The 26,479-nt window shown below is 33.2% G+C and overlaps 2 protein-coding genes across 5 annotated transcripts in view; one reads left to right on the top strand and one right to left on the bottom strand.

Moving 5' to 3' along the window:
- Window positions 1–26,479, top strand: part of LOC129946406 (flotillin-2) — a 393,620-nt gene that overhangs the window by 188,055 nt on the left and 179,086 nt on the right. The window lies entirely within an intron of this gene.
- On the bottom strand, window positions 5,686–8,016 carry LOC129946404 (glucose dehydrogenase [FAD, quinone]). Its single transcript, XM_056056575.1, has 2 exons — window positions 7,764–8,016; window positions 5,686–7,698 (listed from the first exon to the last, which is right to left on the bottom strand). The coding sequence occupies exons 1-2, from the start codon at window positions 7,878–7,880 to the stop codon at window positions 5,980–5,982; spliced, it is 1,836 nt and encodes a 611-aa protein (XP_055912550.1). The 5' UTR covers window positions 7,881–8,016; the 3' UTR covers window positions 5,686–5,979.

Genomic DNA, 26,479 nt, shown 5'->3' with positions numbered 1-26,479 from the left:
CTTACTATTGAAAAGTTGGCCCTTAACGTTATGTTTTTATAGGATTTTCGAATTTTTGGAATAAGTTCTGTTACGAACATAAAACAGCAAAAGACGGGAACTATATAATATTTTGTATAAATTAATGTTTCATTTATTTGGCCATAATATTAGTATAATTAAAAAAGAAGTTTCACTTAAAATTGTCGTCCTCAGCTATGATGCCAGCTCTTAAATGTAGTGGCCATCGAACTATAGTGGCACGCACTTTTCCCTATTGATATGTATGACACTACTTCCATTTAAGGGGGTATTCTAGTCTAGAGACATGAATTTAAGGTAATTTTTGAAGTGCTGTAGAAAAAAACAAGCAACAATTTTACCATCAATTTTTTTATACATTATTTATTCACATTAGAAGCATACAAAAAAAATCATCCATCAGCTGATGGAGTAGTGCGTCTTAAAAATTTGGTGCGTGGCCATATCCACGATTTTAACTCTCCTAGAAATCTGAAATCAAAAACTAAAAAAGATTATTAATCTACAATAATGTCGCAATGTCTGGAACTACGGAAAAGTTACAAACATTTTTTTTTTACAAAATGGCGACCGCCTAAAGAAAAAAAAAATTACCACTTTTTTGAACATTGAAAATTTGGGGATGGCCGTAGTTCCGGACATAGACCTAAAAATTTCAAGTAAATCGGTTCAGCAGAACCTGAGAAATCGTGAGTATCAGATTCAAAAAGACAGTTCTGAGAAAAACACGTTTAAAGTACCCCATTATGTCTATTGTTCGATTAGTTGCAGCCCAAGCGATTTGGGTGGCTGCTCAGCAAAATACTTATTTCTCCGAAAATAATTTGAATTTGCGAAAATCCTCTCGTAGACATATTCCTAAATAGTTAAACTATGAAAATATGAAAATATTATTTCTAGACCAGAATACCCCCTTAAGCTATCTTAGGAATTTACAAATTTCTGTGAGAAGTCTTTCAGGTACGTTCTCCAATTCTGATAAGAAATAGAATTTAATGTTGTTAACTTCGCACACGAAGTTATTTTAATGGGTCCGATTTGTCGAATTGAAAATATTGGTCCCCAGAGTTGAAATAAAATATTTAAAGAAGGATGAGTACGTACATTCGTACGTCCGTGCGTTCGTACGTTCGCGACGTTTTTGTCGTCCATAGCTCAAGAAGCAGAAGAGATATCGACTTCAAATAAATTTTGTTATACAGATAATAAGAAAGATGCAGAATGGGCTCTTAAGAAAATTGAGTTCGTGTTTTTTTTGTCATAGCAGTTTAAAAAAAAAGTAGTACCCGTGGCATGATGGTTAGTGCGTTGGACTGTTATGCCAGAGGTCTTGGGTTCAATCCCTGCCTATGCCATCTAAAGTCTTTTCACGGGTACTGCCTCTTCCGAGGAATTGACAAATTCCCCAAGAGTAACTCTTGTCATAAAAAAATGCTTCCTCAAATTAGCCATTCCGTTTCGGCATATAAACTGTAAGTCCCCTGCATTCCTAAGTACTTGCACACAGGAATGGTTGAGAGTTGTAAGTCACTGGGCCTTGGTTCTTAAACGCACTGTTGCGCCAACCAATTTATTTATTTTTAGTTTAAAAAAAAGTTGAACATTTTGGTTAACCCTAAATATCTCACGAACCAAAGACGCTAAAGACTCGAATTAAATTTGATATTATTTACATATATTGTAACGTGATACAAAACAAGTACTTTTTTGGAAAAAATCCAATTAACGGTTTTTTTATAAATCAAAAAACTGAAAACAAATTTGTCACCTCGCAAATTTTACGAATAAAAGATGATTTCATCTCCAAAACATTTGTTTGCTACTAAAGATAACGTTTTAAACATCTGGTAAGATTTTGAGAAAAATAAAATTGACAGTTTTTTTTTATAAAAAATAAAAACCTAAAAAAAATCATTACTCAAACTTGGTAAAAATTGATTTTCGACTCAAATAGCTTTGCAAAAATTAAAAATATTGTCTTTTTTACAGAAAATATTGTTTTCGATATTCAGTAGTTTTTTTTTATAAAAATAAAACAGTCCATTTTAAAAATAAAATCTACAAAACATAGTACGTAAATTTGGTAAAAATTGATGTTCTGTTCTTGATATTTCGTGAATAACAGAAAATGTTGACTTCAATTCATTCATCCAATTTGTATTTGTTTACATAAGAAATGCAACTAAAATTGGTAAAAATTGGTTAACGACTTAAAATCTCGTTAGCAGAAATAGAGTTTGAAATCAAACTATTTCATTATATGTATCGCATCCCAGCCTCTTTTTAAATATGGTCTTCCCTAGAGCCAATTTTAAACCTCTCTAAAACCTACGATATTGACCCTAAAGGAACTTTTGTATTGCATTGGCTTTGTTTGTCTCACCGAAATTCTCTAGAAGGATCGATATATTCATTGAAAAGAATATTTGTTGAATACTTTACTAAACAACTTAACAATCGTTGCCAAAAATGAGTGGATGGGAGTGAGACTTCAAATCAAACCATTACAGTAGCTTGGTGATAGTTAAGTTTGACTCTTAAAACAGCAGTCCTTTATGTGTACCCAAATGCTTCCTAATCAGCATTTAAATGCATTGGAAGAATATATCCAATTCTCTGAACATTATTCTTCTCTTCCGAAAAGTTTTTCTGGTAATAGTTCCTTTACTGCTTTTATTTGTAAGCGCACAGATTTGGTCTGGGAACAGGAGTATCTGATTCCCAAACATTATAGCAGTTCCCAGTGGTTTTTAAAACAAAACAATTTCCTCAAAGCTCATTCCTTACCAATGTTAGGCAATTATTTTCTTTAGCACATCCCTAAAAAAGTAAAAGAACTGGAACTGAAACCAAACTGACGTTATTCATTTCTTACTAATGTTAACATTTAGAAAAATAAGATAACCATTTTATATGAAAAAGATGTCTTGAGCAATAATGACTTGAAGTTTTATATTAGAATTTATTAGACTTCTTTTGAACTTAATTTTCGATGTACTGCAATGTTAAGATATTCTTTTTTCATCCTGCACATAAAGAATGTTGAAGTGTTTACCAATTTTTTAAACTTTTTCTCGAATTTTGCTGTTCAAATTTGGACCGGTATCTTTAATACTTTTCTATTTTAATAACGTTTCACAGTTAATTTGTTTTTCCTGTTTTTCATTTTGCAAATTGAATCCGAATAAAATGAGAACTGCAGAAAAAAAATCTGTTGTAGGTTAAGGTCTTAATATAATTGTTCTTTCAGTGCAACAGATGGCACTATAGGTAATAGCGTTTTACAATTTTTTTTCAAGAGGAATGCAGCTTATATGTCTATTTTCGAGTCGAATCCTTATTTACTTTTTAAATTAATTATAAAAAGAATATAAACAAACTTAGAGAACGATGTTTAAGACCAGAATGAGAATACTTTTTTTTCTGAACACTTGAAAAGATACTTTTTGTTTTATTTTGATTGTAATGCTTCTGCAGTCAAACTTAGGAAGTAGCGAAGAAATTTTGTATTGCTGTAAAGAAATAGTTAGACAAAAATGAATTCGTCTTCTTATTTGAAAAATCCACAAGTAATAAAAATATCAAACATTTGTTGAAAAAAAATGAAATGAAATTCCTTCGAAATATCAAAATTAGTTTTGAGTTTTTAAATCACATCATAGAGTGTTTTATGTTGAACAAACACTAATCTACGATCACAACCATTGACACTTAAAAAAGTAACAAATGTACCAAACGTAACGTCTAAGAATTAAAGTCTCGAAAACTGCTTGCGATATTCGGGTAAAAGTTAAATCTCTATTCACAACTAGATTTTACTTTACCTTTGGTTATTTTTTATTAATAGAAATTTCTACTTTACATGAATTTTCCAAAAAATAAAAATTGAAAAAATTTTACCCTGAGGTACATTAATGTGTTTGAAAAGTATCCTGCAAAAGCTCTTATTTTGGCATTAATTTTTTCCCATTTTTTAAGTTAGCAGCTAAAGTAAAACGCCTTCATTTATTATATCGGTACTATAACTTTAAAAAGTTTGGAATAAAATGCCGTTTTTGTACTTTGAAAGAACAATTTTGATACTTTTGGCCTTTAGTCACAAAAATGATTTTAACAAATAGTTACCAGTAAACATTGAGTCGATTGATGATCATAACTTATGATAAAAAATTATTTTTGAGGGAGAGTCATAGTTATACATCTGCGGAACAAAATGGCTTCGTATACGATTGAACACCATTTAAAAATATATTTTCAAATAGAAGTTTTGGTGGAACGGCAGCATTTACCACCCTGTGCCTATCATACACCAGATTGTGAAAAAAGCTCGATTGGGATTCTGAAGTGGTGCCATTCATAGACTGATTATCTCTGAAACAGAGGCTGGGAACAACATTTCGGTCAACGGTGAGCGTTACGAAATCATTTGAACCAGGATTTTTGTTTAATCTTAAATGAAGACATCGATTTGGATGAATTGAACTTTTGTTTGCAAGATTCACAAATGGTTTTATCAGCTGTCTTGGCGATGCCAATAAGCTGCCTCAAAGCTTGAATTCGACCTGAACTACTTAACACAACCACTTAAAAGTCGTTATGTTTAATTAATAGGACCGTTTGCATACTACATACAACAAAATTAAATTTGTTAATTTTATTGCACATTTAAAAAAAAAAAACTTGTATTTGACCAACCCTTTACTTCGACTGATAAATGGTCGGTTTCGTCTTCGTGAATCAACAATAGAAGATTCAATGAATAAACGAACCGCATGAGCTTTAGATAGTCAAACAAAAAATATAAAAGCTTGTAACTGAAGTGGTTGGAAAATTAAAAGGTTCAGCTGGAAACATTTTCGAATCCATGGTGGCCTTGATTGTCTTTAAAATATTGAAAATATCGTTTAAATGTCAGACAGCTGAATTTGTACTGAGTCTTATCTCTAATGAATATATTTAAAAAAATTATTAATTATTAAAATTGCAGAACAATCAAGTTATACAAAGTGCGTGGTGTGAAATTGAAATTTAGTAAATTTGTTGTCTCGTTTCTTATTAAAAGCCTTAATTCTTTAAATTTCACCTTTGTGCTTTTTCAAAACCACTTTGAAAAACAGGTTGGATTATTGGTTGGTTTTGTTTCAACCAAATCGTTTCTGATGCATTACAAAATTCAGTTCGTCAATATGTGTGCTTTAAATTTATTATTTTCACCGAAATGCAACTCCATCATTTTGACTATATATCAGCACCATTACAAAATAATTGAATAAATATTAAAATCTCTGAGTATATCGTCATACTAAAGGAGCTTAAAACTTTTTCTTTCTAATTAAGCTCCACAGTGAATAGAAATTAAAAATGAAAACGAAAGTTTTCATTAGCACACTTAATCGTATGTTTATCTATTTTTTGTCTAATTAGCATATCCACTTCTTTTTTTTGTGTTTATCTACGTAATTTCTTAATGAATGTGTGTTAAGTGTTTATACTTTATTCAGTTAAGATAAGAATTCAATACGACACTACCTTGAATGATACTTAAACCTCTTGAACACAATTTGCCATATAAGCTGAATTTGTCGTTACTATGTTTATTTATATTGTTTTTATCCTCTAAAAAAAATATTGCTGATCCTTGATAAATAAAATAAAACACAAAAACAGTTTTTAATTCTTTAATTAAAAAAAATAATAAATACATTTTAGTCTTTTCAATATTAATTATTTACAAATTCACACAAAAGAACACTTACTGTAAAAAATCTTCTTGTCTTTAATTTTTGATTGTGTTTTTTTTTCTTTAAATAAATATACAAAATTAAGAAAAAAAAGTCTTAATTTAACAAAACTTATTTTTAAACTAAAAAATAATATTTACAAATAATTTCATTGACTAGCCGAGAGTATTATCATTTATTAACTTTTCTTTTCACTATCAAACTAAAGCTAATGCAGCTATGTTTCATTCAATCGAATACCCCAATCTTCCTTAATCATATCGGATGCCTTTTCACCGATCATTATAACCGGTGCATTGGGATTTCCATTGATTATTGTCGGCATAATACTCGCATCGACTACTCGAAGCCCTTGAACGCCGTACACTCTCAGCCTAGGATCAACAACTGCTGATCTATCCCAACTAGGACCCATTTTACACGTGCCCGCAGGATGATATATGGTAAATGTGAACTGTTTGATGCAACATGCCCAATATTCATCAGACATAAACTCGAAATGCTTACAGCCTGGAAGGGGAATGTGATGAGGTCGTGAGCCGAATCGCTGGAAGGCTTGAGTGCCCGAGACATTGACAGCGATCTTGATGCCTTCGACCAGAACATCGATGTCTTCTTGATGAGCGAAGTAGTTGGGCACCAGCTTGGGCTGTTGAAGGGGGTTTTTACTGTTGAGTCGAACCCAGCCGGTGCTTTTTGGGCGAAGTAAGAGCGGCAGGATGGTCCATGTCTCGGCCTTAACAAGCGGCTTATAGACAGTGTTGAAAAATCCATCGCGGAGGTTTAGAATTTTCCGAATCTGGTCTCCGCCGTCGGAATTAATTGAACTGGGAGCGAAGTGAAACTGCACATCAGGCCAATCCACTGCTGGGTCTTGGAATTTCGTGTTGACAAATGCCACCCCCTCGACACCAGAGAAAGTCATTGGACCCCTCTCTCGCAAAATATATTCCAGAGACACGGGCATATTCTGAAACCGATTACGGGTCACCGTAACGGGGGCGTCCACTACGAATGTTAGCCCGCCAAGACCGACATGATCCTGAAGGTTATCACCTACTGGGAGGTCTGAAATCACGGGGATCTTAAACTTCTCCAGGTGCTCTGCCGGACCTATTCCCGATAGCATCAACAATTGTGGAGAGTTTAGGGCTCCTGCCGACGATATGATCTCTCTTCGGACGAATACGACGTTAGTCCGGCCTTTCCTAATGTACTCAACCCCGACAGCTCGTTTATCCTTGTTAATGAGTATCTTTGTAGCTTGAGTGTGGAGCAAAATGTCTAGATTCTTCCGCGTTCGCACAGGCCGCAGGAAGGCCTTTGCCGTGCTGCATCGTGATCCTCGGCGAATTGTTGACTGCGTCAGCATGAAACCCGTTTGTTTCTCTCCATTAATGTCCCTCACATCGTAACCCATTTCCATGCCGGCTTGGAGAAATGCAATCGAAAGCGGTGTCCGCCAGGGAGCTTCCTGCACTGTGAGATAGCCTCCAGTTTGGTGGTAGGGCGTTTTGGCGAGATAAGGATTTCGGACATCTTCTGACTTCATGAAGTACGTCAAGACATCCTCGTATCCCCAACCAGGATTGCCAAGCGATTCCCAGTGGTTGTAGTCATTTTTGCTGCCTCTCACATAAACCATCGCGTTGAGAACACTTGATCCTCCCAGAACCTTACCCCTAGGCCAGAAACATCGATCACCCTTCATGGCCTGGCAGTATTGTCCATTATCAGAGGGTGTTGTTTGATATCTCCAATCGAGATCGGATAGCTGAAGATAACCCGCCAAAGCGGGAACATCAGAGATCTCAGTCTCATCACCTCCTGCTTCGATCAACAGGACTGTCCAGTTTCTTATTTCCGATAGACGATTTGCGACCACGGCACCAGCTGATCCTCCTCCAATAACAATAAAATCGTATTGGCGCCTTATCTGTAAAAAAGGAAGTTCTTTAAAGTCAAACATTTCTCGAAAAACTTTAAAAACAAATAACTTACGTTTTCGGTCTCCGAGATTTTGGTTTCTGGATCGAGATTTTGGTAGCGATAGTAATTGATACCAAGAGCCAGAATCGGTATCATCCCCAGCAGCGAGGTCATTGTACCAAATGCCATTTTTCAGTAATTGTCAAATCCAAGCTTCCTCTTTGTTTTGCTGCGAGCGGCTCTTTTTTTCGGCTAGAATTTTCGGTGTGTAATTGCGAATGCCCGGCCTGGCTCCTTGGAAGTGTTCTCTAGCTTTTTCGTCTTCTTCGACAATGTCTAAATAGGATTTTATGTACAATTGATGGTCTAGATAGTCTTTTTGTTTGTGAACCGATTTGTGAGACTGTCTACTTGAGGGTACCGATGATGCTATTGAAACCGAAACTGAAGATCGTCCTGACGAGGAACAATAGTAAGATGGATAGTAGATGCCAGTTGGATTGGTGATGGTAGAGGAGGATGATTCGGGTGAAACTTGGTCGTAGACAAGAAGTGGTTTGATTTTAGCCGATGTTGTCGATGTTGTTTGATAGCCTGATGAACTATCCGATGTAGACGTCGTCGAACTATGAGTGCTGAGGGTTTTGCGAAGTTTTGGCTTTTGAAAATTTTGCTTACAATCGATTTTTGTATTGCTGATGTTGTTTTTATTGTTGAGTGGTAATTTTGTGCAATTTTGTCGTTGATTTGGTTGCGATATCTCTTGTCCCATATTTTTTTGAGCAAAAATGTTGGTATAGAAATCTGAAATTAAGAAAATACCGAATTTGTTAATTATTTTAATTAAAATATAAACTCTAAACATTTGAATGAAAATGTAATTTAAAATGCTCAAAAACGTCCAATTAATGTTGTTTTGAAACAGAAGGATGATTAAGCTGAACTTTTTTAGGGGTGATATTAATTTTTCAAAGAAAATAATGGAGACAAACTTACATAGGTACCTATGTTAAGAGCTTAATTAATTGTTTAAACATTTAAAACATGAGACACTCAAAATTTATGTTATGTTCCATCGCATATGACAAATTGTGTGGTAATGACATTTTTATGTAAACATATTCTTATTTATACAAACATTTTTGAAGAAGGTTTTTAGAAAAAGTAAAGTAATACATTGATTTATTTCTAAACTTATCATTCATTTATTTAATAATTCATTAAGTTTATTACGACATTGTTAAACGTAGTTTCTTTTTAAAATAGCGTGTGTATTGTTTAATATGTGACTTGACACTATTCCAAAAATATCAACAAATCCATATGTCTGCCAAAATTAGATAAAACAGTTGAGCAACAAACTTCAATTAATTTAAAAGGAATTTAAAAATAAAGGTTGAAATTACCTAGCGAAAAATTTAAAATTAAAATTACGAAAAATCTGAAGAAATAGACACAAGTTAAAACTAAGCACCACCCTCATGTATTTTATCTTAAAATGTAATCACAATAATGATGCGATGGAAAACTGAGTGAATACTCAATTAATGCAAACGTTAAAGTTTAAAAATTGTTTGTACATACACACGTATCTAGTTATATCGTATTTTGATTAATTACCGAGAGCTCTTTCGTTTGACAATTTTACAAGTTGAAATGTTACAATCTCAGCATGAAATCGATTAGTTTAAACAATAATAATTAATAGTTTATTCCTGTATATGGACTAAATATGTATAAATAAAAGTATAAAGTATGGATTCGCTACAACTCGGTCATTGACGTTGTGTTTTTCTATAAATTATTTGAAATATTTAGAAAAACATCAAAACTTTTTTCTCAGATATATTTTTAAGGCGAGGTTACTTTAGGTTAGTTTGGTAAAGACACATGTTATCGCATCTATTCGAATTCGGATTAAAAAAAATAGTGCATAAGAAAAAGTTTTCTATTTTGTAAATAGAAAGTGTAAAATGTCGTTTTATCCCATGAAGTTTGAATAATTCTAAACTCTTAAAGTTTTTTTCCCAGGTTTATTTCCATTGTTAAAAAAATATTTTTTCTGATGTCGCTTATTAAATTTTAACAAAATAGATGTTGTATAGAGTGAAGTTGTCAACTAAAGCTATCGTGTCAACGCAAACAAATATTTCCATGAGGGTTTATGATGTTTTGCATGAGAGTTTGAATTTATTCTCACATAATTATCTTCTTAATTTAGGTGATATAACCGACTTCTGCTTACAGCATCCAATCTAATAAAAAATGGTTTGTTAACACGGTATGGCAAAATTTAAATTTGTGATTTTTTTCAATGTAACCAATAGTTCTTGCCCAAGAGCAAAACTACAACCTATGAAAACGAAAGAGTTGAGCAACAAACTTGAAGAAATGAGTTTTGTTGCTGCGTTAAGAAGAACTATTTGAAATGCTTGCTCGTGATTGATATCTTTCTTTTACCTTATTTCGATTATGTGAAATACAAAATTTTACGATTGAAAAAGTTGATTATCATTGAATTTTTCGCACTAAAATACCTTTTCTGCTAATACGAACATTGATGAGTAATAGATAAGTAGAGTGTGGTGTGTTTTTGGCAAACACAAATGCTATGACTCAATAAAATAAGAAAATAAAGGAAATCAACTATGCAATTAATGCAATTTAATTAGCAGTTGGTGTTTCACTATAATATAACACAAACCACCACTTTGATAACCAAAACCAATGTGAGAAATGTTTATTGTAAAATTAAACATGCTTAACATAAAAATCAACCAAATGTGACAAATTAATTCAAGAAAATCACATAAAAATACAAAAAAAGTAAAATATATAGGCGCGCGAAATGAATTTTAATTACAATTTACCGTTTTTTTTTTTTTTTATTTTCAAGAAAAAGCAAAAGAAAACAATACAAACAGTTTATATCTTCCTATATGATTTTATGTAAAGTTATCTGTCCATGCGGAAGAGTTTGTGTTAACAAAAGTTGGTCTGGCCAAATGTTGCATAATGTAAAAACTTGCGGTTTTTTAAGTTTATTAATTAGGTATATTTTGTATATGGTTTTATTGTTATTTAAATCAAATTCATGTTATGAGGAAAAGTGTGAAAAATGTACATATGATTGTTCGTGTTGCTTTCTTTGTGGGTTTATGCTTTATTCCGAAAACTTTTGTTACTATAAATTTTTATGTGGACAACAGAAATGGAAAAAAACAAACATGAATTAAGGCGTGTTTTTCTCTTAAAAATAATGAATTACAATAAAATTCTCATTTATAGAGTTTGTTTATAAAATTTAGAAAACCAAGGATTACGTCAGTTGGTTTTATTTAAACAGACAACAAAAGATAGTCATATGTCTTAATGAAAATAACATGCTGTACAAGATTTCTAAAAAGAATTGATTTACAAAAGCTTATTTTAGATACTATATGGTTTTCAAACCAATGTAGTAGAAAATGTATTAAGACTGTTCAACACTAATTTTGTCATACGACCTTTGTTAGCTTATTTTGTTTTATCGATCTGGCCTCATTATGTCATATGTCAACATGTTGAGAAAGTGTTGTAATGATCCTTACTCTGTTTGCTATGGTTGGGCTCTAGACTCAGCGGAGAACTTACATTCCAAAAGCAAGGAAGACATTTTACGAATCTTTTATTTTTCTTTTGGAGTTTTATTACCAATTTTTTTTATTTTTATGCTGCCCATAAAGACAAATGCTGTGCACCTTATGCCTGTTTGTTGTATAACGTGCGTGAAAAATTTAACTGGCTGGAAGAAAGGCGCACGACCTATGTGGTTTGATGTACCCATGACATGAAAGGTATAAATTACATGACAAAAAAAAACACTGTTCTTTTCCTAAACATACCTTTGGCTATAAGACCAGCTTCTCATTGTAAAAAAGTGCCAGAACTCATACCAGTTAGTACTACGTCTGTTGAGAACGACAATTCACAACCGTCTACTTCAGGTCATTGTTTTGAAAAGGGCGATGACTTTAGTCAAAAAGCATACAGATTTATTAGGATTTCGTCTAAAAGAATGGAATTTGCAACATCATAATAAAAAAGTTAAAAAGTGATCAACACTTCAGGCTTCAAATTTTTTTTTCAGGATGGAGATTTGGTGTCTTGCAAAAAATATAAGTGAGCCTATGGAAATGTTGGACTTAGATATTGATCTTTCCGTCTGTACCTCTAACATAACCTGCATATATAAATGAAACCCATGAAAATATGAAACCTTTTACTTAAAAAAGAAATAGATTAAAGTACATTTCTTTCAAAATCTGCGGTGATCTTTAAGTTCTAGCACTATTACTTTTAATTTAGGGGCTGTCAGCGACGTGCACGGTGGCAGGTTCCAACCATTAAGACATTTTTAATATGGAAAAGCGGTACCAGGTCGAATGGAGAACAAATATTTTAGGTGATTACTGCTGGAAAATTAAAAGGGACCAACCAGAAGCTAAATATTCCAAAAAAAAAAATCTTAAATTATTAAGTTATTTATACAATGGATAAACTTTTGATTAAAAAAAATATATTAGGTGCCGCAACATTCCGTAGAGAACCAGAGCATAGTGATTTACAACTCTCAACCATTTCTGTGTGCGAGTAATTGCAGGGATGGAGGGGACCTACAGTTTATATGCCGAATCCGAACGGCTAATTTGAGAAAGCACGACATGACAAGAATTAATCTTGGGAAATCGTCTATTCCTCACAAGAGCCAGTACCCTTGAATAAAAAGGTGGCAAAGGCAGGAATCGAACCCAAGACTTCTCGCATCACAGTCAAACGCACTTTTTTTTAAATTCATTTTTATTAATTTATTCTTAAAACTAGCCTAATTATCCATAACCTTCAATTAACTTAATGGTCCCATACGGACACTCTAAGTTAAACTTTAACACTAACTACTATTGCCTTTCGGCCCTAAGATCTATTTTACTTCAATTTATATTCTATCCATTTTTGTATTTATTAGAAAATTTTGAAAAAAAAAAAACTAATATCAATATCCTTTTTATTTTTATTTAAAAACTACTTTAAATAACGTCCTTAATAAAAAAATTTAAAGCTAACCTAAAGTACCTATTCTACCTATAAACTACTTAAAACTATTATTTTTTTTTTTTTATATTCCATGTTTTTTTAAAATTTTTTTTTGTGCCACCATGCCTATTCTACTTAAAACTAATCCCTAAAACTATAAAACAAGTATGTAAGCTAGCCAAGGCTTAAAACCCCATCCAGACTACCCGATATCAAGTGCCGATTGAAGCCACCTGGTTCTCCTGCTTCACCCTATCAGTTCGGTCCCGTTCGGACACAGCCCTACTGAACCCAAGGAGCTCTGCTTCGCCTTGTACTATGACGTCCCGATTGTACAGGAGTCGCCTATCCACGGTTCTTCGTCTGACGTGGTAGATTAACGGAACTGCCAATCTATCCTGTATCAGACCGCATTTGTCTAAAAAGAGGAATGCCTCTGGTGGAATGAAGCCGCTCAAGCGTGCACTTTCAAAATACTCGTCGTTCGGATAGAACGCCCCAAAAATTAAATTGTTGGTCGAAGACATAGCTCTTGCAATGTGACCTCGAACGAGTTTTATAACGAAATAGTCAATTCTTCGTTTGTTGATTCGAGCCCCGTTGTTTAAGACCTCGTTCGAATAGTAATGCACATAAGAAGACTCGGCTTTTCGATATAAGCCGGTACAGCGTCGTAAACACTGCCGCTCGAACACCCGAAACTTCTCCATCTGGGAAGGGGCAACGTTGAACCACACAGGACAACCATAAACGATCATTGGCCGTATGAAGGCCATATAGCAAATTACTTTCACTCTGGGGTCAAGCCGACTGCTAAAAAACAGCCGTTTCGTCCGAGCAAAGGCTTCTTTGGCCCTGGTCAGAGCTGTATTTATATGTCTGTCGAAATATTAATACTGATCTAACCAGATACCGAGGTACTTCACTACACTTTTACTCGCTAATGGCTGCCCGTGAAGATCAACGATGACCATCTTGCGCCAATTCTTACACGTATCCGTCGTGGCCTTAGCCACCGGAGTCCGGAACAGAATTGTCCCCGACTTCTGGACATTTATTTTCAGTTTCCAGTACGCAGTATCGCTGAATCTTGTCGAAATCACGACCTTTCGGGCCGTTGTGTACGCAATTAGATCGTCGGCGTACGCAATTGCCTTTGTAAGACTACCTATCAGATCGCTGGTGTAAATGCTGAAGAGAATCGGCGAATTCACCGCTCCCTGTTGAAGACCATTTTTAATTGAAAATGTTGTGGTAGAAGTTACATTGCCACTTTTGACAATAAACTTTCTACCGTTAAGCATATCATAAAGTATATACAACAATGGCTTGCTAATGCCAAGCCTGCTTAGTTTTAGGTAAAGACCCTCTAACTACTCAAACTTTTGATTTACGTTATCTTATTTTTTCTTAATATTTTTTTGGTTTTGTAGTTTTTCTTTCAATCACCATTTTAAGTAAAAAAAAATTAAAAAAGTCCATGTGGCACGACAAAGTTGAAATTTTGTTCACTAGTGTTACCTGCCGATTTAATACCGTGATTTATTAAAAACGTCTTACACAATTAACACCTATTGATTGATAAATTTGGCAATCCGTTGCAGTGGATTGGCCACTTCGTAATTCTTAGGTACATATTTAGAATCAATTCCAAAGCACACAAACTACACCATCCCCAAACTGCCATTCGATAGAAACTTCCAGAATTCTTTGCTTTCCAGATCTTTCTGGAAGGATAGGGTATTCCTGGAAGAGAAGTCAGCGTACTTTTATGCAGATGGTTCAAAAACAAAAGAAGGGGTTGGTGGCGGTGTGTACTCTGAGCGACTGAAATTAAGTCTGTCAATCCGCCTTCCCAATCATTGTAGCGCGTTCCAGGCGGAACTTTTGTCTATAAAAGAAGTCTTGCCCTGGCTTAAAGAATACGTGATATCAACATCTGATATCAGTTATTTCTCAGATAGTCAGGAGGGTATATAACCTCTGATCTCTGTCTCTACAAACTCTATAACAGTCCAGAATAACATCACCACGTGTCAGATCACAAAAAGCATCAGTCCTACAGTAGATTTAAAGCGATCAAGTTGCTTGCTATCTCTAAGCAGATCGCTGATCAGCTAGTGTAATAACCTGTCGCTGTATAATAGTAAAAAACGCCACGCAACTAAGGTGAGGAAGAGGGGGAAACAGTCGTTCACCTTCTCCATATATGCTCTGCTCTAGCTCAAAAACACAAGAAATATACCTAAAAGAATTCTTCTATAACGATCTAAAAGATCTTTTTTATTTAAACATAATAAGTCGTAAGGGATACAGACTGGTTCCATTGACTTTAGAAGAATGCCTCAAGACTCATGTTGTATCACAATGGACAATTGAAATGACCTAAGTGTGTCCTAATTCATCACGGACAGCCACTTCAACCTAACCCAAGGGAATCTTTTTTTATGAAGGCAACTCTTAAAAGTTTTTATAAATCCTATAACTTCGTTTGAAACTGAATTTCATAATCTCAAGAAAATGCTGTAAATTTCACCAAAAAGGAAATAAAAAAAAATGAAACAATGCTCATCAATTTTAAATTAAAGCGATTATTCATTGACTAGATTGTTTATTTATTTAAACCAAAACGTTAACATTTCTTGCACGTGAATAGGATTTAAAATTTGTGTTTATTTTTTGTTGTTATTAAATTGTATCGTACCTATGTACTCGTATATATTTAAGATGACTAGTTTGTTTATTTTTCTGTTGCTTTTATTCATTAAACAATAAAAACAAAACTTATTTTTTGTTTTGTATATCAAATCGCACTTGTTATGGTTGGTGAACCTCTAATTTAAGTTGACATCTATTCAACTCAACTCAGGTCAAATGAAACGTGCTATTTGGAATTATTATACTTTCGTGGTTTATGATTTAATGGATGCCTACCTACCCACGAATTCGTCATCATCACACTGAATATGAAGTTGTAATAAGTTTTTTTTTTTGATTTTGAGGAAGGGTTATAAATTATGTGTTATACATCGTGTATAAGCTTTGTAACTTACAAATAAACATCCAAAGTACATAATTCAAATAAAATTAGTGTATCTTCTTCTTTTTTTCAAAAAAAAAAAGTATCATACGATTTATCAAAAAAAAATAAGTCCGGATTGATTTAATTCAATTGGAATTACGTGTGTCGAATATTGGCATTTTTATATCTACTTAAGTTGTTGAATTTAAGATAAAGTGGAATGCGGTCAACAATATTAAAATAAGTGTTTAACTGCATAAAAAACTATTGCACAATGAATGAATGTGAAATTATTTTATTTTGTTTAAATAATGGACTTAAGTATTAAGATAATGGTCAAATTGGTTATTTTTGTCGACATTTTTTTAGTATAAAATAAAAACTGCAATTCGAGATTTTAACTTGGAAGTAACCTTAACCTTTTTTTGTTTTTAATTGAATTGATTTCTAGTTTGATTTTAAGTATTTGTTAATGTGCTACATTTGAAATTGCAATGTTTTTTTTTTTTTTTGTATTTGTTTTAATTTGTATTAAGTAACATTATTATTTTAGGATTTTTCGTGTTGAGTAACATTTTCTTTGAAGTTTCAAGTACTACCCTAAGATAACATTTGGTTCAAATCGAAGAACATTTCCCCATTCCGTCTTTTTTTAAAGTTTTTTCTTTTGAGGAAGTGTTGTTCTATAATAATCAAACATTTAACTACTAATTAGTTTCTTTTACAAAATCAAAATCAATGTTTTTTTTTAATAATGATTTACAGGCACTCAAAAGCTTATTATTACTCTTTATATTTAAACAAATGGCAGAAGTTTGGAAAATAGGGAAGGTTTGAAGATTAACCGGTGCACATTGGTCTTGATGTTCTGAATATCAAAATGGGAGGGAAAAACAAAGTTGGCCAAAACATTCCATATTCCCGATGTGTTTTATAAAAAAAGAATATTTATACTTGATAAAACTGATGAGCATTTCGGAAAGTTCGAGTAATACGGCTGAATTGATTGATTGAGGGGTGGAGTGCAACTGGTCAATTCGACAGACAGGCATGAAACCTTGCGTCAGTGTTAGAGCGATGTAGATGTTTCGTTAATACAAGGTTTTTCAAGAGGAACGCTACAAAAATTGAACGACAGGGACAGCAAACGACGCCATATTTCTTTTCAGTAAGGTTTGCCATTTCTTGATAGAAATATTTACGAGCCAACAACGAGTAGAAATTATTCAAATTTACTTACATCCAATTTATGGTTCATAATCGTCCTAGCAGATCAACAATTGACCGTATAGTGAAAAAATTTGAATCCACAGGCATAGTACAAAATGTTCCCGTGCCAGTGAGACAAAAAAGTGCCCGCAGTTTCTAGAATATTGCTGTCGCTGGGGCTTCAGTTGCAGAAAGCCCAATTGTGTGTCTCACACGTCGTACTCAAGCGATGGGCATCCTACATCCTAACAAGATCAAATTGACGCAAAAACTGACGCCGCTTGACTACCAGAAGCTGCGTATGTTCGAGAATCGGGTTAAGCGACAACTTGAAAATGATTCGGATTTTCATTGAATCATCATCTTTAGCGATGAGGCTCATTTCTGACTGAATGCCTTAATCAATAAACAAAATATCCGGTATTGGTCAGGCAGCAATTCACATGTACTCCATGAGTCATTACTGCATCCCGAAAAAATGACGGTCACTGGGCCGTACTCCTTCGGTGATGTTCAAGACCGGCACGTTACCATGAATGGGGATCGCTACCGTTCAATCATAACCGAATATTTATGAACTCAATTGGATGATATGGACTTGGGGGACATATTGTTTTAACAGGACGGTTGACGCTATAAGCCACACAGCTAATATCACAATAAATTTATTGGAAACAAAGTTTGGAGAACGTGTCATCTCACGGAATGGTCCAGTCTCTTTGACGCCTCAGTCGTGCTATTTGACGCCGTTAAACTCTTTCCCGTGGGGCTACGTTAAGTATATGGTCTACGCCAACAAGCCAGCGACGATTGATGAACTTCATACGAACATCGAACGTAAAATTTTAGCAGCATCGGTCGATTTATGCTTGAAAACCGTCGAAAATTAGGTTCAGCGTCTGGACTTTTGCAAGTGTGCCCGTGGTGGCCATGCAAAAGAAATCGAGTTCCATACAAAATGGTATCGAACGTACTTTCACTATAATAAAGAATTTCATTGATATCTAAAACCGTTTTTGTTATATTTAAAAAAAGTTTGAAGCGCTCTTATTGAAAAACCCTATAGCCTATCATTTACAAATCCCTTTTTTGGATTGTATCCAAAAGTACTAGACTTGTTTTTGGGACAACTTTCCAGATATTCGAGCTATATTCAACCTTTGGACGTATGAAGATTTTGTAAATTACAGCCAGATCAGAAGGGTTGAAAAATTTCTTGCACCGTCGGAAAAATCCTAAGCACATAGTAGCATTCTTGGCAATGTCGAATATGTAATCGATGCATCAAGAGGTGATCTTTGATTCACATACCGAGTATTGAAAGTTGATTAGATTCTTGGATACAAGTGTTTCTTAAAAATAGCAGCATCGGAGGTGCGTTGCGCTTTAAATTTGAGAACAATAATCAATTTCTTCAATGTTCCGATCGATTTTTTCCTATTTTGCTCTGATAAATTATTATTAATGTTGTAATGTCCGTCACTTAAATGTACTGATAACAAATTTTAATAAATCTAATTTTAACTCTTCTACCTTTTGATTGATTTTTGCTTCTTACTTAATTTTCCTTATTACATGCCAAATTTTTGTAATAATGTAATTTCTTAAAGAAGTTTTGCTATAATATTCTTCAGAAAATTAATTGAATAATCAATTATGAGATTTTAGCAAATTTGAAAGAAATCAATAATCTCTTCAAACATGAGGCGAACAAATCTCAGTTGACTATTAAAAACTTATTACGCTATTTCCAATATGCAATTTGTGACTTGTAACCTGAATAATCTTAGAATAGACATTTATATTTCATCTAAGTACAAAATAATTGTTTTAATTTACATGTTAGCATTTTATCTATTTATTTAAAGTATAAATAACATAAATTAAAACTCCAATTAACAAGTTTTATATTGTAGTTTAATGCCTGCTTTTAATTTGCAATACCATCATTAACTTACAATAAATTTACAATTAAAACAAAACAAAACTTTCAAGGTCTTGATGACTACGAATATTATGGCGAAATAATGATCACTTTGACTTTCAAATTCGTTTCACTTCTATCCATGCTCATATAGGCATAGGTATATCTGTGTACTCTTCGGCTAAAGGTAGTTACAGTTCACTGATGGTGTCCATTGCACTGCAATATGTTTCTTCTTTTTTCAGTTTTTGTTTCTTGGTGCCATTTACCAACATTATCTACCATGTCAATTTGGATTAGGTAACTTCTTGGATTGTTATACTACTTTCACTGGCTCAGATACAAGAGCGTGTATGCAATAGGGGAATATGCTTGTGGTGCCTAACAACTAAAGTCAAGCTCTTATAAAATCTGCACCCTGAGTATAAAATATATAAATGTATAGGTATAAAGTTTATATCTATGTATATACCATCAACTGCAATTGTAAGACCCGGCATCCTGCATGGAATGATAAAATTCGCTCCATGTTGGCGTTGAACTATTGCAGATCGGATTACAGAAGAGGGTTTTTCTTTTTACATTTCTGAAGTGGAAAAACACATCTATTAAAAGTAGGAGAGCTCATGTAAGAAATGTTCAGACCAACTGAAAGGGAAAAAACCTTTGTTGGCAAAAAGTAAACAATTGTGTATGAACAAAGTATCTATATGGCATAAAGAGATACATTGGTATACAATTGTATTTTTATTTAAAAACTATGAGATCAGATTGTAGTGAACCGTGAACGGGCATTGAACTTGTGTTTTTATTTATTACTTTTTTCTGGTCGGAAAAGCGCAAAGGTGGAGAAAGAATTGGAGGAAAATTAGAAAATGTAGACCGAAATTTACGGGCAATTTAATTCGGGAATATGTACGGTCATTACATTAAAAAAAAACACTAAGATATCTTCGATTTAACAACCTTTTGATGCAATATTTCTTCTGTACAAATTTCAGCTTTTTGGGTTGATATTTGAAGGTCGATATTCCATACAAAGCATTTGAGAACTTTTGCATCTTCCTTTTGTAAATTGTGTTACTTTTTCTTAAAGAAATTTCGACAGTCTTTAAAAACATAATGGGGCATATTCATAGATGTTTAGGCTATTTATGAATAAATTTAAACCTACGTTTAGCGCTAAACCTGTGGTTTAATTATAAATGAATTGCTGTGTTTAAGTAGTTATTATCACAGACAAATGTCATATTTTATTTTTGTTTGTGAATTGAAAAGCTGAAAAGTAAATTACATCAAATAAATTTTACGTAAACTTGCTGTCTAGAAAAATGTTGATTGATATCGCAATTGAAGAAGATATGGAGAAGATATAGACATCTTAGAGGAGTCTGCAAAATATCCATTTTTATTAAGCGACAAGGACAAGGATTTCTTATAATGATATCGTTTGGATAAAGAAACAGTCACATTTATTTTATATTATGATTATTTTATAAATCCAATTTGAGGAATGACAGCACAAAATAACAAGTTTGGAAAAATAGCAGTATTTTTTTGCTTTGACCTGTCATTTGAAGTATAATTGTAGCAGAATACAACCTTAACCTGGGGTTTTACTAAACAAAGCTTGAAAATTGACTATGACTAAGAGCTGTGTTTATTTAACCAACAAGTCTTAAACTTGAAGTCAAGAAATCACGACTTTAGTAATACTCAAGAAATACGCCCCAATATATTCTTAAATGAGTTCATTTCATTATTAGGGATTATTTGAAACTTATGGATAATTCCAAGTTTTTTATATATCACCTGTTGAACTTGGCCGCTATTAGAGTTAACTTCATACATTACAAATCTTTATTAAAATACATTACTAGTTATTCGAACCAATTTTTCTCAAGAAAGTGGTTGTTACCATCGAAATGAATAACAAAATGAGTTACAAATAATAATACTTATTTGTCACTTTTAAATTTCGATTATTTTTTCGAGTTTTCTTTTTTCAATTCAACGGAAAAAAACTATTTTTTCATAAAAATTGCATCGATAAACAAGCGTTATCTTTTTATAAATAATTTCCTTTGATAAATTGATTTCGCCTGTTAAGAGTGATATCAAAAAAGGATGGAGGGGTGTCAAGTGTCAAGTAATAAAAAGAAACTCTTTAAAAATAAATTATTTAAAGAAAGTTTTGAAATTATAAGTTAGTGAAGAATTGCAGTTTTTTTTCATTCTTTAATAACTTTTGAGGTTAATGACTTTTATTTTTGAAGCTCGGATCTGCTTTTTAAGGCTTAATTTATTGACTTGCATCTCTTTTGATGCAAGGCCCTCAATTGCAACAGGCGATTCAAAATATAGTAGAATTGTATAAATATCAAATAAGCCCTTAATAGGTTTGAAACGTGTACAATAACTAGAAAATATTTGTGGATCTTTATTAAAGGCCAGCCAAATACCGTTAAAGAAATGAGATATTCATGAATTTAATATGCAAAACAAAATACTTGCCACATATTTAGTATGTAAACATCAATTCAAAAAGCTTAAACTAAAAATTAATGGTTTTGAAAATCGCACATATTTCATTTATTTTTTAAATCTGTCTAATGTAGATTCGTACGTTTAAATTTCATGTTTCTTACAATACGTCACACTTTGATTTTAGCTTAATAGCCTTTTTATTAAAGTTTCCATGACCAATTCACAAATTTGCGGCTGTAAATAATCCATCTTTAAGAGCGATTGTAGGCTTTTGGCATATACCATATCTTTTAAATGGATTCAACCAAAAACCTCTAAAAGATGACAATCTTTTAACATGAATTGATATTAAAACTGTCATGCCAAATGTCATGGGTTCAATCCCTGCCTTTGCCATTTACTGGTACGGGTACTGACAAATGCAAATGTGCGGCATTTGAGAATTTTGCAAATCGGGCAAATATTTTGTTTAGTTTTTCTAGTCCAAGGTATCCGCAAAGCAATGGATTGGCGGAAAAGGCGTTGCCATAGCAAAAAATCTATTAAAGCGATGCTATGAAGTACAGCAAATAGATCGTTTCCAATATCGTCTTCTTGAATATAACACAACTCAAGTCGCTAGCATGAAACTATCGCCGCCCCAATTATTCTTTGGGCGACAAATCAATACCAGATTGCCTGTAGCGGGACAGCTGTTACATCGAAACAACTTGAATGAGGTCGATATTCAAGAAAAAATTAAGAATAAGAAAAAAAAAATAGAAGAATTATTACGATCGAACCGCGAATCTTTGCCAATGTTGATTTTTTTTTTTTTTTTTATAATTAGCAAACACTAAAAGGGTTTTTTATACCTTTAATATGCCAAAGGCACAGTGTGAGCATTAGGAAAGGAGGGAAGGGTTGGATAGGAGGTGTCGGTGTACATTGGTTTTAAATTTCTGAACATTGCAATGACAAGGAAAGATAGAGCGTGGCAAGGCGTTCCACATTCGCGTAGTACGGCTAAAAAAAGAATCTCTGTACTTCATAGTACGTCCGAAGTTGGGCTCAAGGGTAAACTGATGGGCATTCCTAGAAGCGCGGGTATTACGGTTAAATTGTTTAAGGGGAGGAATGCAACTGGCTATTTCACTAGAGCATAGTCCGTTAAAATAACGGTAAAAAAGGGTGAGGCAAGAAACCTTGCGCCGATGTTCGAGTGATGTAAACGAGTTGATGGTGTTTATGTCACCAATCATTTTAAAAGCTCTTTTTTGAATACTGTCCAAGAGGCTTAAATAAGTTACTGGAGCACCAGCCCAGAGATGAGAGATATATTAAAGTTTCGGACGTATATAGGTTTTGTAGATTGTAGCCAGATCAGACGGAGAAAAAAATTTCTTGCAACGTCTCAGAAAACCTAGACATCTTGCGGCATTTTTGGCAACATCGCGTATGTGATCGCTCCACAATAGGTGGTTGCTTATGCACATTCCGAGGATGTCAAGATTTTCTGTTTCGTTGATGCAAGTGCCATTCATAGATAGTGGCAAAGACGGTTTATCTCGCTTTAACGATGCAAGACTGCATTGCGTTTTCGAAGCATTAAATTCCACACGATTTTTTATTCCCCATTGTACAATGCTGTGTAAGTCGGAATTTAATGAGCTAATCATATTTTGCCGTTGCAGTTCCACATCCGAAGAAGAGGGTTGTGAGTCTGGAAACGAATATGAAAAGCTAAGAGTGCTATCGTCAGCGAAACAATGTATTGGATTAGAAGTAGCAGACAGGAGATCATTTATAAAAATGAGGAAGAGGGTCGGAGACAAAACGGAGCCCTGGGGCACACCAGCGTTTATTTTATGAGTTTCAGACTTGAATCCGTCCAAAACAACTTGTATTGAACGGTTCGAAAGAAAATATCTAATCCAAAGAAGAAGAGATTCGTCGATACCGAAAGCACGCATTTTCGATAAGAGAGCAAGATGCCAAACTTTATCAAATGCCTTTGAAATATCAAGTGCAATAATCTTACTTTCTCCAAAACGATGTATAGATCTGTTCCACTGTTCGGTGAGATGTGGGTGACCAAGTTATATTTAAGAAAAATGGAAATGTTGACACTATGCAAAGATTGTAGCTAAAGTCATATATTGTTCTCGACAATTTCGGTATTTATTTTCGGAGAAATCGAAGATTCTTAGCCAAGACAAAAAATAATGAAATTAATACAAGTGAATTGTTATTTGAAGATCATAATAGAAACACAATCAATAACCAAGACGATAATCCAAAAGGAATTAATATTATACCACCAAGTACTAAAAACAATGTGATGAAAACGAGGAAATAATTAACAATTGTAACAATAAAAATAAGCCAACTGATGGCGACTCTTCAAGTGAAGCCGAACCATCAATTGAGCAACCGATCTCATCAGTTGATCCAGTTGATCGCGACAGCTTCCAACCTAAATTAGAAATTGAGGCTCCTAAAGTGCCCGAGGTAAGATCTACACCTTACGTGACTCGAAGTGCTCGAGTAAGTGCACCACCTGTTCGGTACTCTAGTCGATCCTTCAAATTTGCGAGGAATTGACAATTTCTTCAAGAGTAATTGAAACGTGATTGCTCAAAATAAGCATAAAACTGAAGGTCCCCTCCATACCTGACAGCATTACTCGCACAAGGTAATGGTTGAGAATTGTAAGTCACTAGACCCTAGTTATTAATGGACTGTTGCGTCACCTAATTTATTTTAATTCAATTCTTAATCTCCTAGTTTTTAGTTTTTAATCTCAATTTAACTTATAAAGTCCAACTTCTTTTTGTTGGTTTTTATAATTTAATATAATTGATGCTGATTTCTTGCACAAATTCCAATATTGGTTTGTTCCAAAAAATGTTTGAATTAATTAATATTTGAATTTTATGTCAAAAAACATTTATGAAATCATTCAAAGCCAGAATAATTTTCTTTAAATTGATTTTTTTTGTTTTTGTTTTAATAAACAAAAGTATTGATCATTTTCTTTTTTTACGTTTGAATTTAAAAAATTTTAAAATGCAAAGTTTTTTTTTCTATTTTTGTTTAGTTTTCACAAGAAATGTCATGTTTAGCAAAAGAGTTCCACCAACTTCAGTAATTTAGCGACTATTCATTCAAGCAACTGTTATACCGGCTTTTGAATTGTGTGAAATTTAACATTATCGTTATTTATTATTTGAACAAAAATACAACTTCCCGGTGTGGCTTCTGCATAAAGACACCTCATATAAAGACGATGATTGAATGCATAACATAAAACACGAATAAGCTATGGAATGTCTACAATATAAAATAAAAAAACGCTAATATTTTGTATCTATCGCGCAACCATAAAACGTGATGTAATTTTCTAACCCGGGTCTAACCAATTTACCATATATACAGATACCTTTAAGGTGCTTAGAAAAGGTAAATACAATAAGTTAAATAAATAATATAACCTTATAGAAAACCAGAACGATTTTGAAACAAATATTAATCATTTAAAACTTCAAGGAGAGAATAGAATTGATATACTTATTGTTGTGTACATTTACCTAAAAAGCCATACAGCCTGATGGTAGTGCATGGATTGCAAACTTGCATGGACTTATAATGATAATGTTATAATGGCATGTGTTCGCAATGTAAGACCTCAATATTTAATTCAATTTTGTCACACGACATATTGTTTACTTTCTATTCAATTAAATTGCTTGGATAAACTCACACAATTGTTTTGCTGCGCTGTGGAATTTAACTATGGGAAGCTTTTGACTAAAAAAGTGTCCTCCAATTAAAAAAAGTTCGATTTTATTTATAAATTCGGTTAATATCTTTGTGACAATTTTCTTTAACCCACAAACATTCTCTTAACGGGACTAAAACTTTTTGGTTAATGTTTTTTTTTTTTTTATTTTTTACTTAAATTAAAGCACCTCGTGCATTCGACAACAAATAGTAAACAGGATTAAAAACTTTAGCTTATTAATTCAAGAAAATTTCCATTAAGTTTTTGAAATAATAAAATTGATTGCAAAGTGGAAAAGTAATAAGAATTAAGATATTCAATTCCAATTTAATAAGATTTCTAAAAAAGCTCAGAATAGTCAACATATCCTTATGTTTTATACTTTTACCACTGTGCCAAAAAAAATGTTTATGAATCTCCAAAATTCTTCTTCTAGATTTATTCATATAGCCTCTTCTGGTAACAAATACATTTGTTTTTTTAATTTCTAAAGAAATGTTGCCAACTACCCACACGGCCTTTTTGCTTTTCGTTTCGCTTTCTATCTCTTCTTTTTATCAATTCGAAGGATTTCTATCTCTTCGTATCTATCGATTCAATGAGTAGAGCTTTTGACGAAAAGATCACTAAAAATAAGCGCCGGAATCAAAAGTTTCTGGCAACGATATTTCAGTCAGTTACTGCACGGACTAAGTGGCGATTTTAGACTACTATTTTTTTGTTTGTTGTTGAACATTTTGGCCATATCTCGTCTTCATAGCTTTCTTGACTTTCTTTAAACGTTTTGTACCGCTCAGAAATTCTTGTTTCCCATAGTTAAGTATGCTCACTGAAAGTCTTCTAAAATTTGTATAACATTTTGGCAGCAGAAATTTCATCTCACAAACAAAATTGTATAAATCTGCATTGTTGAAAAGCTTCTGCAAATTTACAGAAATAAAAAGTTAACTTAAAGGTGTTTACAAAAAGAAACGTTTCAATAACACTAAAGTTCTGACTTACAACCGTTAACCAATCCTGTGTTAGTTATATCAGAAGGAAATGTTAAGTTTCTATACAGAAATACAAGAACTACTTCTGGAGAATTTGTCAATACCCGTGGAAAATTTTTAGTTAGTACAAAGACAAGGATTGAAGTTTAACCCAGAACAATGAAAGTTGTGCCATCTTAAACATAAAAGCATTTCACTGTATTCCTTGTCAAATCTTGATCAAACAAATATATTGATTAGTTGCATGTCAGTTCCTAGACATTTAAAATATAGCTTTAATTATTCGTAGCTTTGCTTAATCGAGCATGATCCGAAACG

The sequence above is a fragment of the Eupeodes corollae genome, chromosome 2 (assembly GCF_945859685.1).
Source record: "Eupeodes corollae chromosome 2, idEupCoro1.1, whole genome shotgun sequence".
NCBI classification, from domain to species: Eukaryota; Metazoa; Arthropoda; class Insecta; order Diptera; family Syrphidae; genus Eupeodes; species Eupeodes corollae.
The sequence above is the reverse complement of the archived record's forward strand: the minus strand, read 5'-3'. Positions and strand labels throughout refer to the sequence as shown.

Bases quoted from the DNA above. Each gene is read 5' to 3' on its own strand.
- LOC129946404 (XM_056056575.1), bottom strand. From the start codon at position 7,880: ATGGCATTTGGTACAATGACCTCGCTGCTGGGGATGATACCGATTCTG. The intron at 7,699-7,763 runs GTAAGTTATTTG...CCTTTTTTACAG, and splicing joins AAATCTCGGAGACCGAAAAC to ATAAGGCGCCAATACGATTT.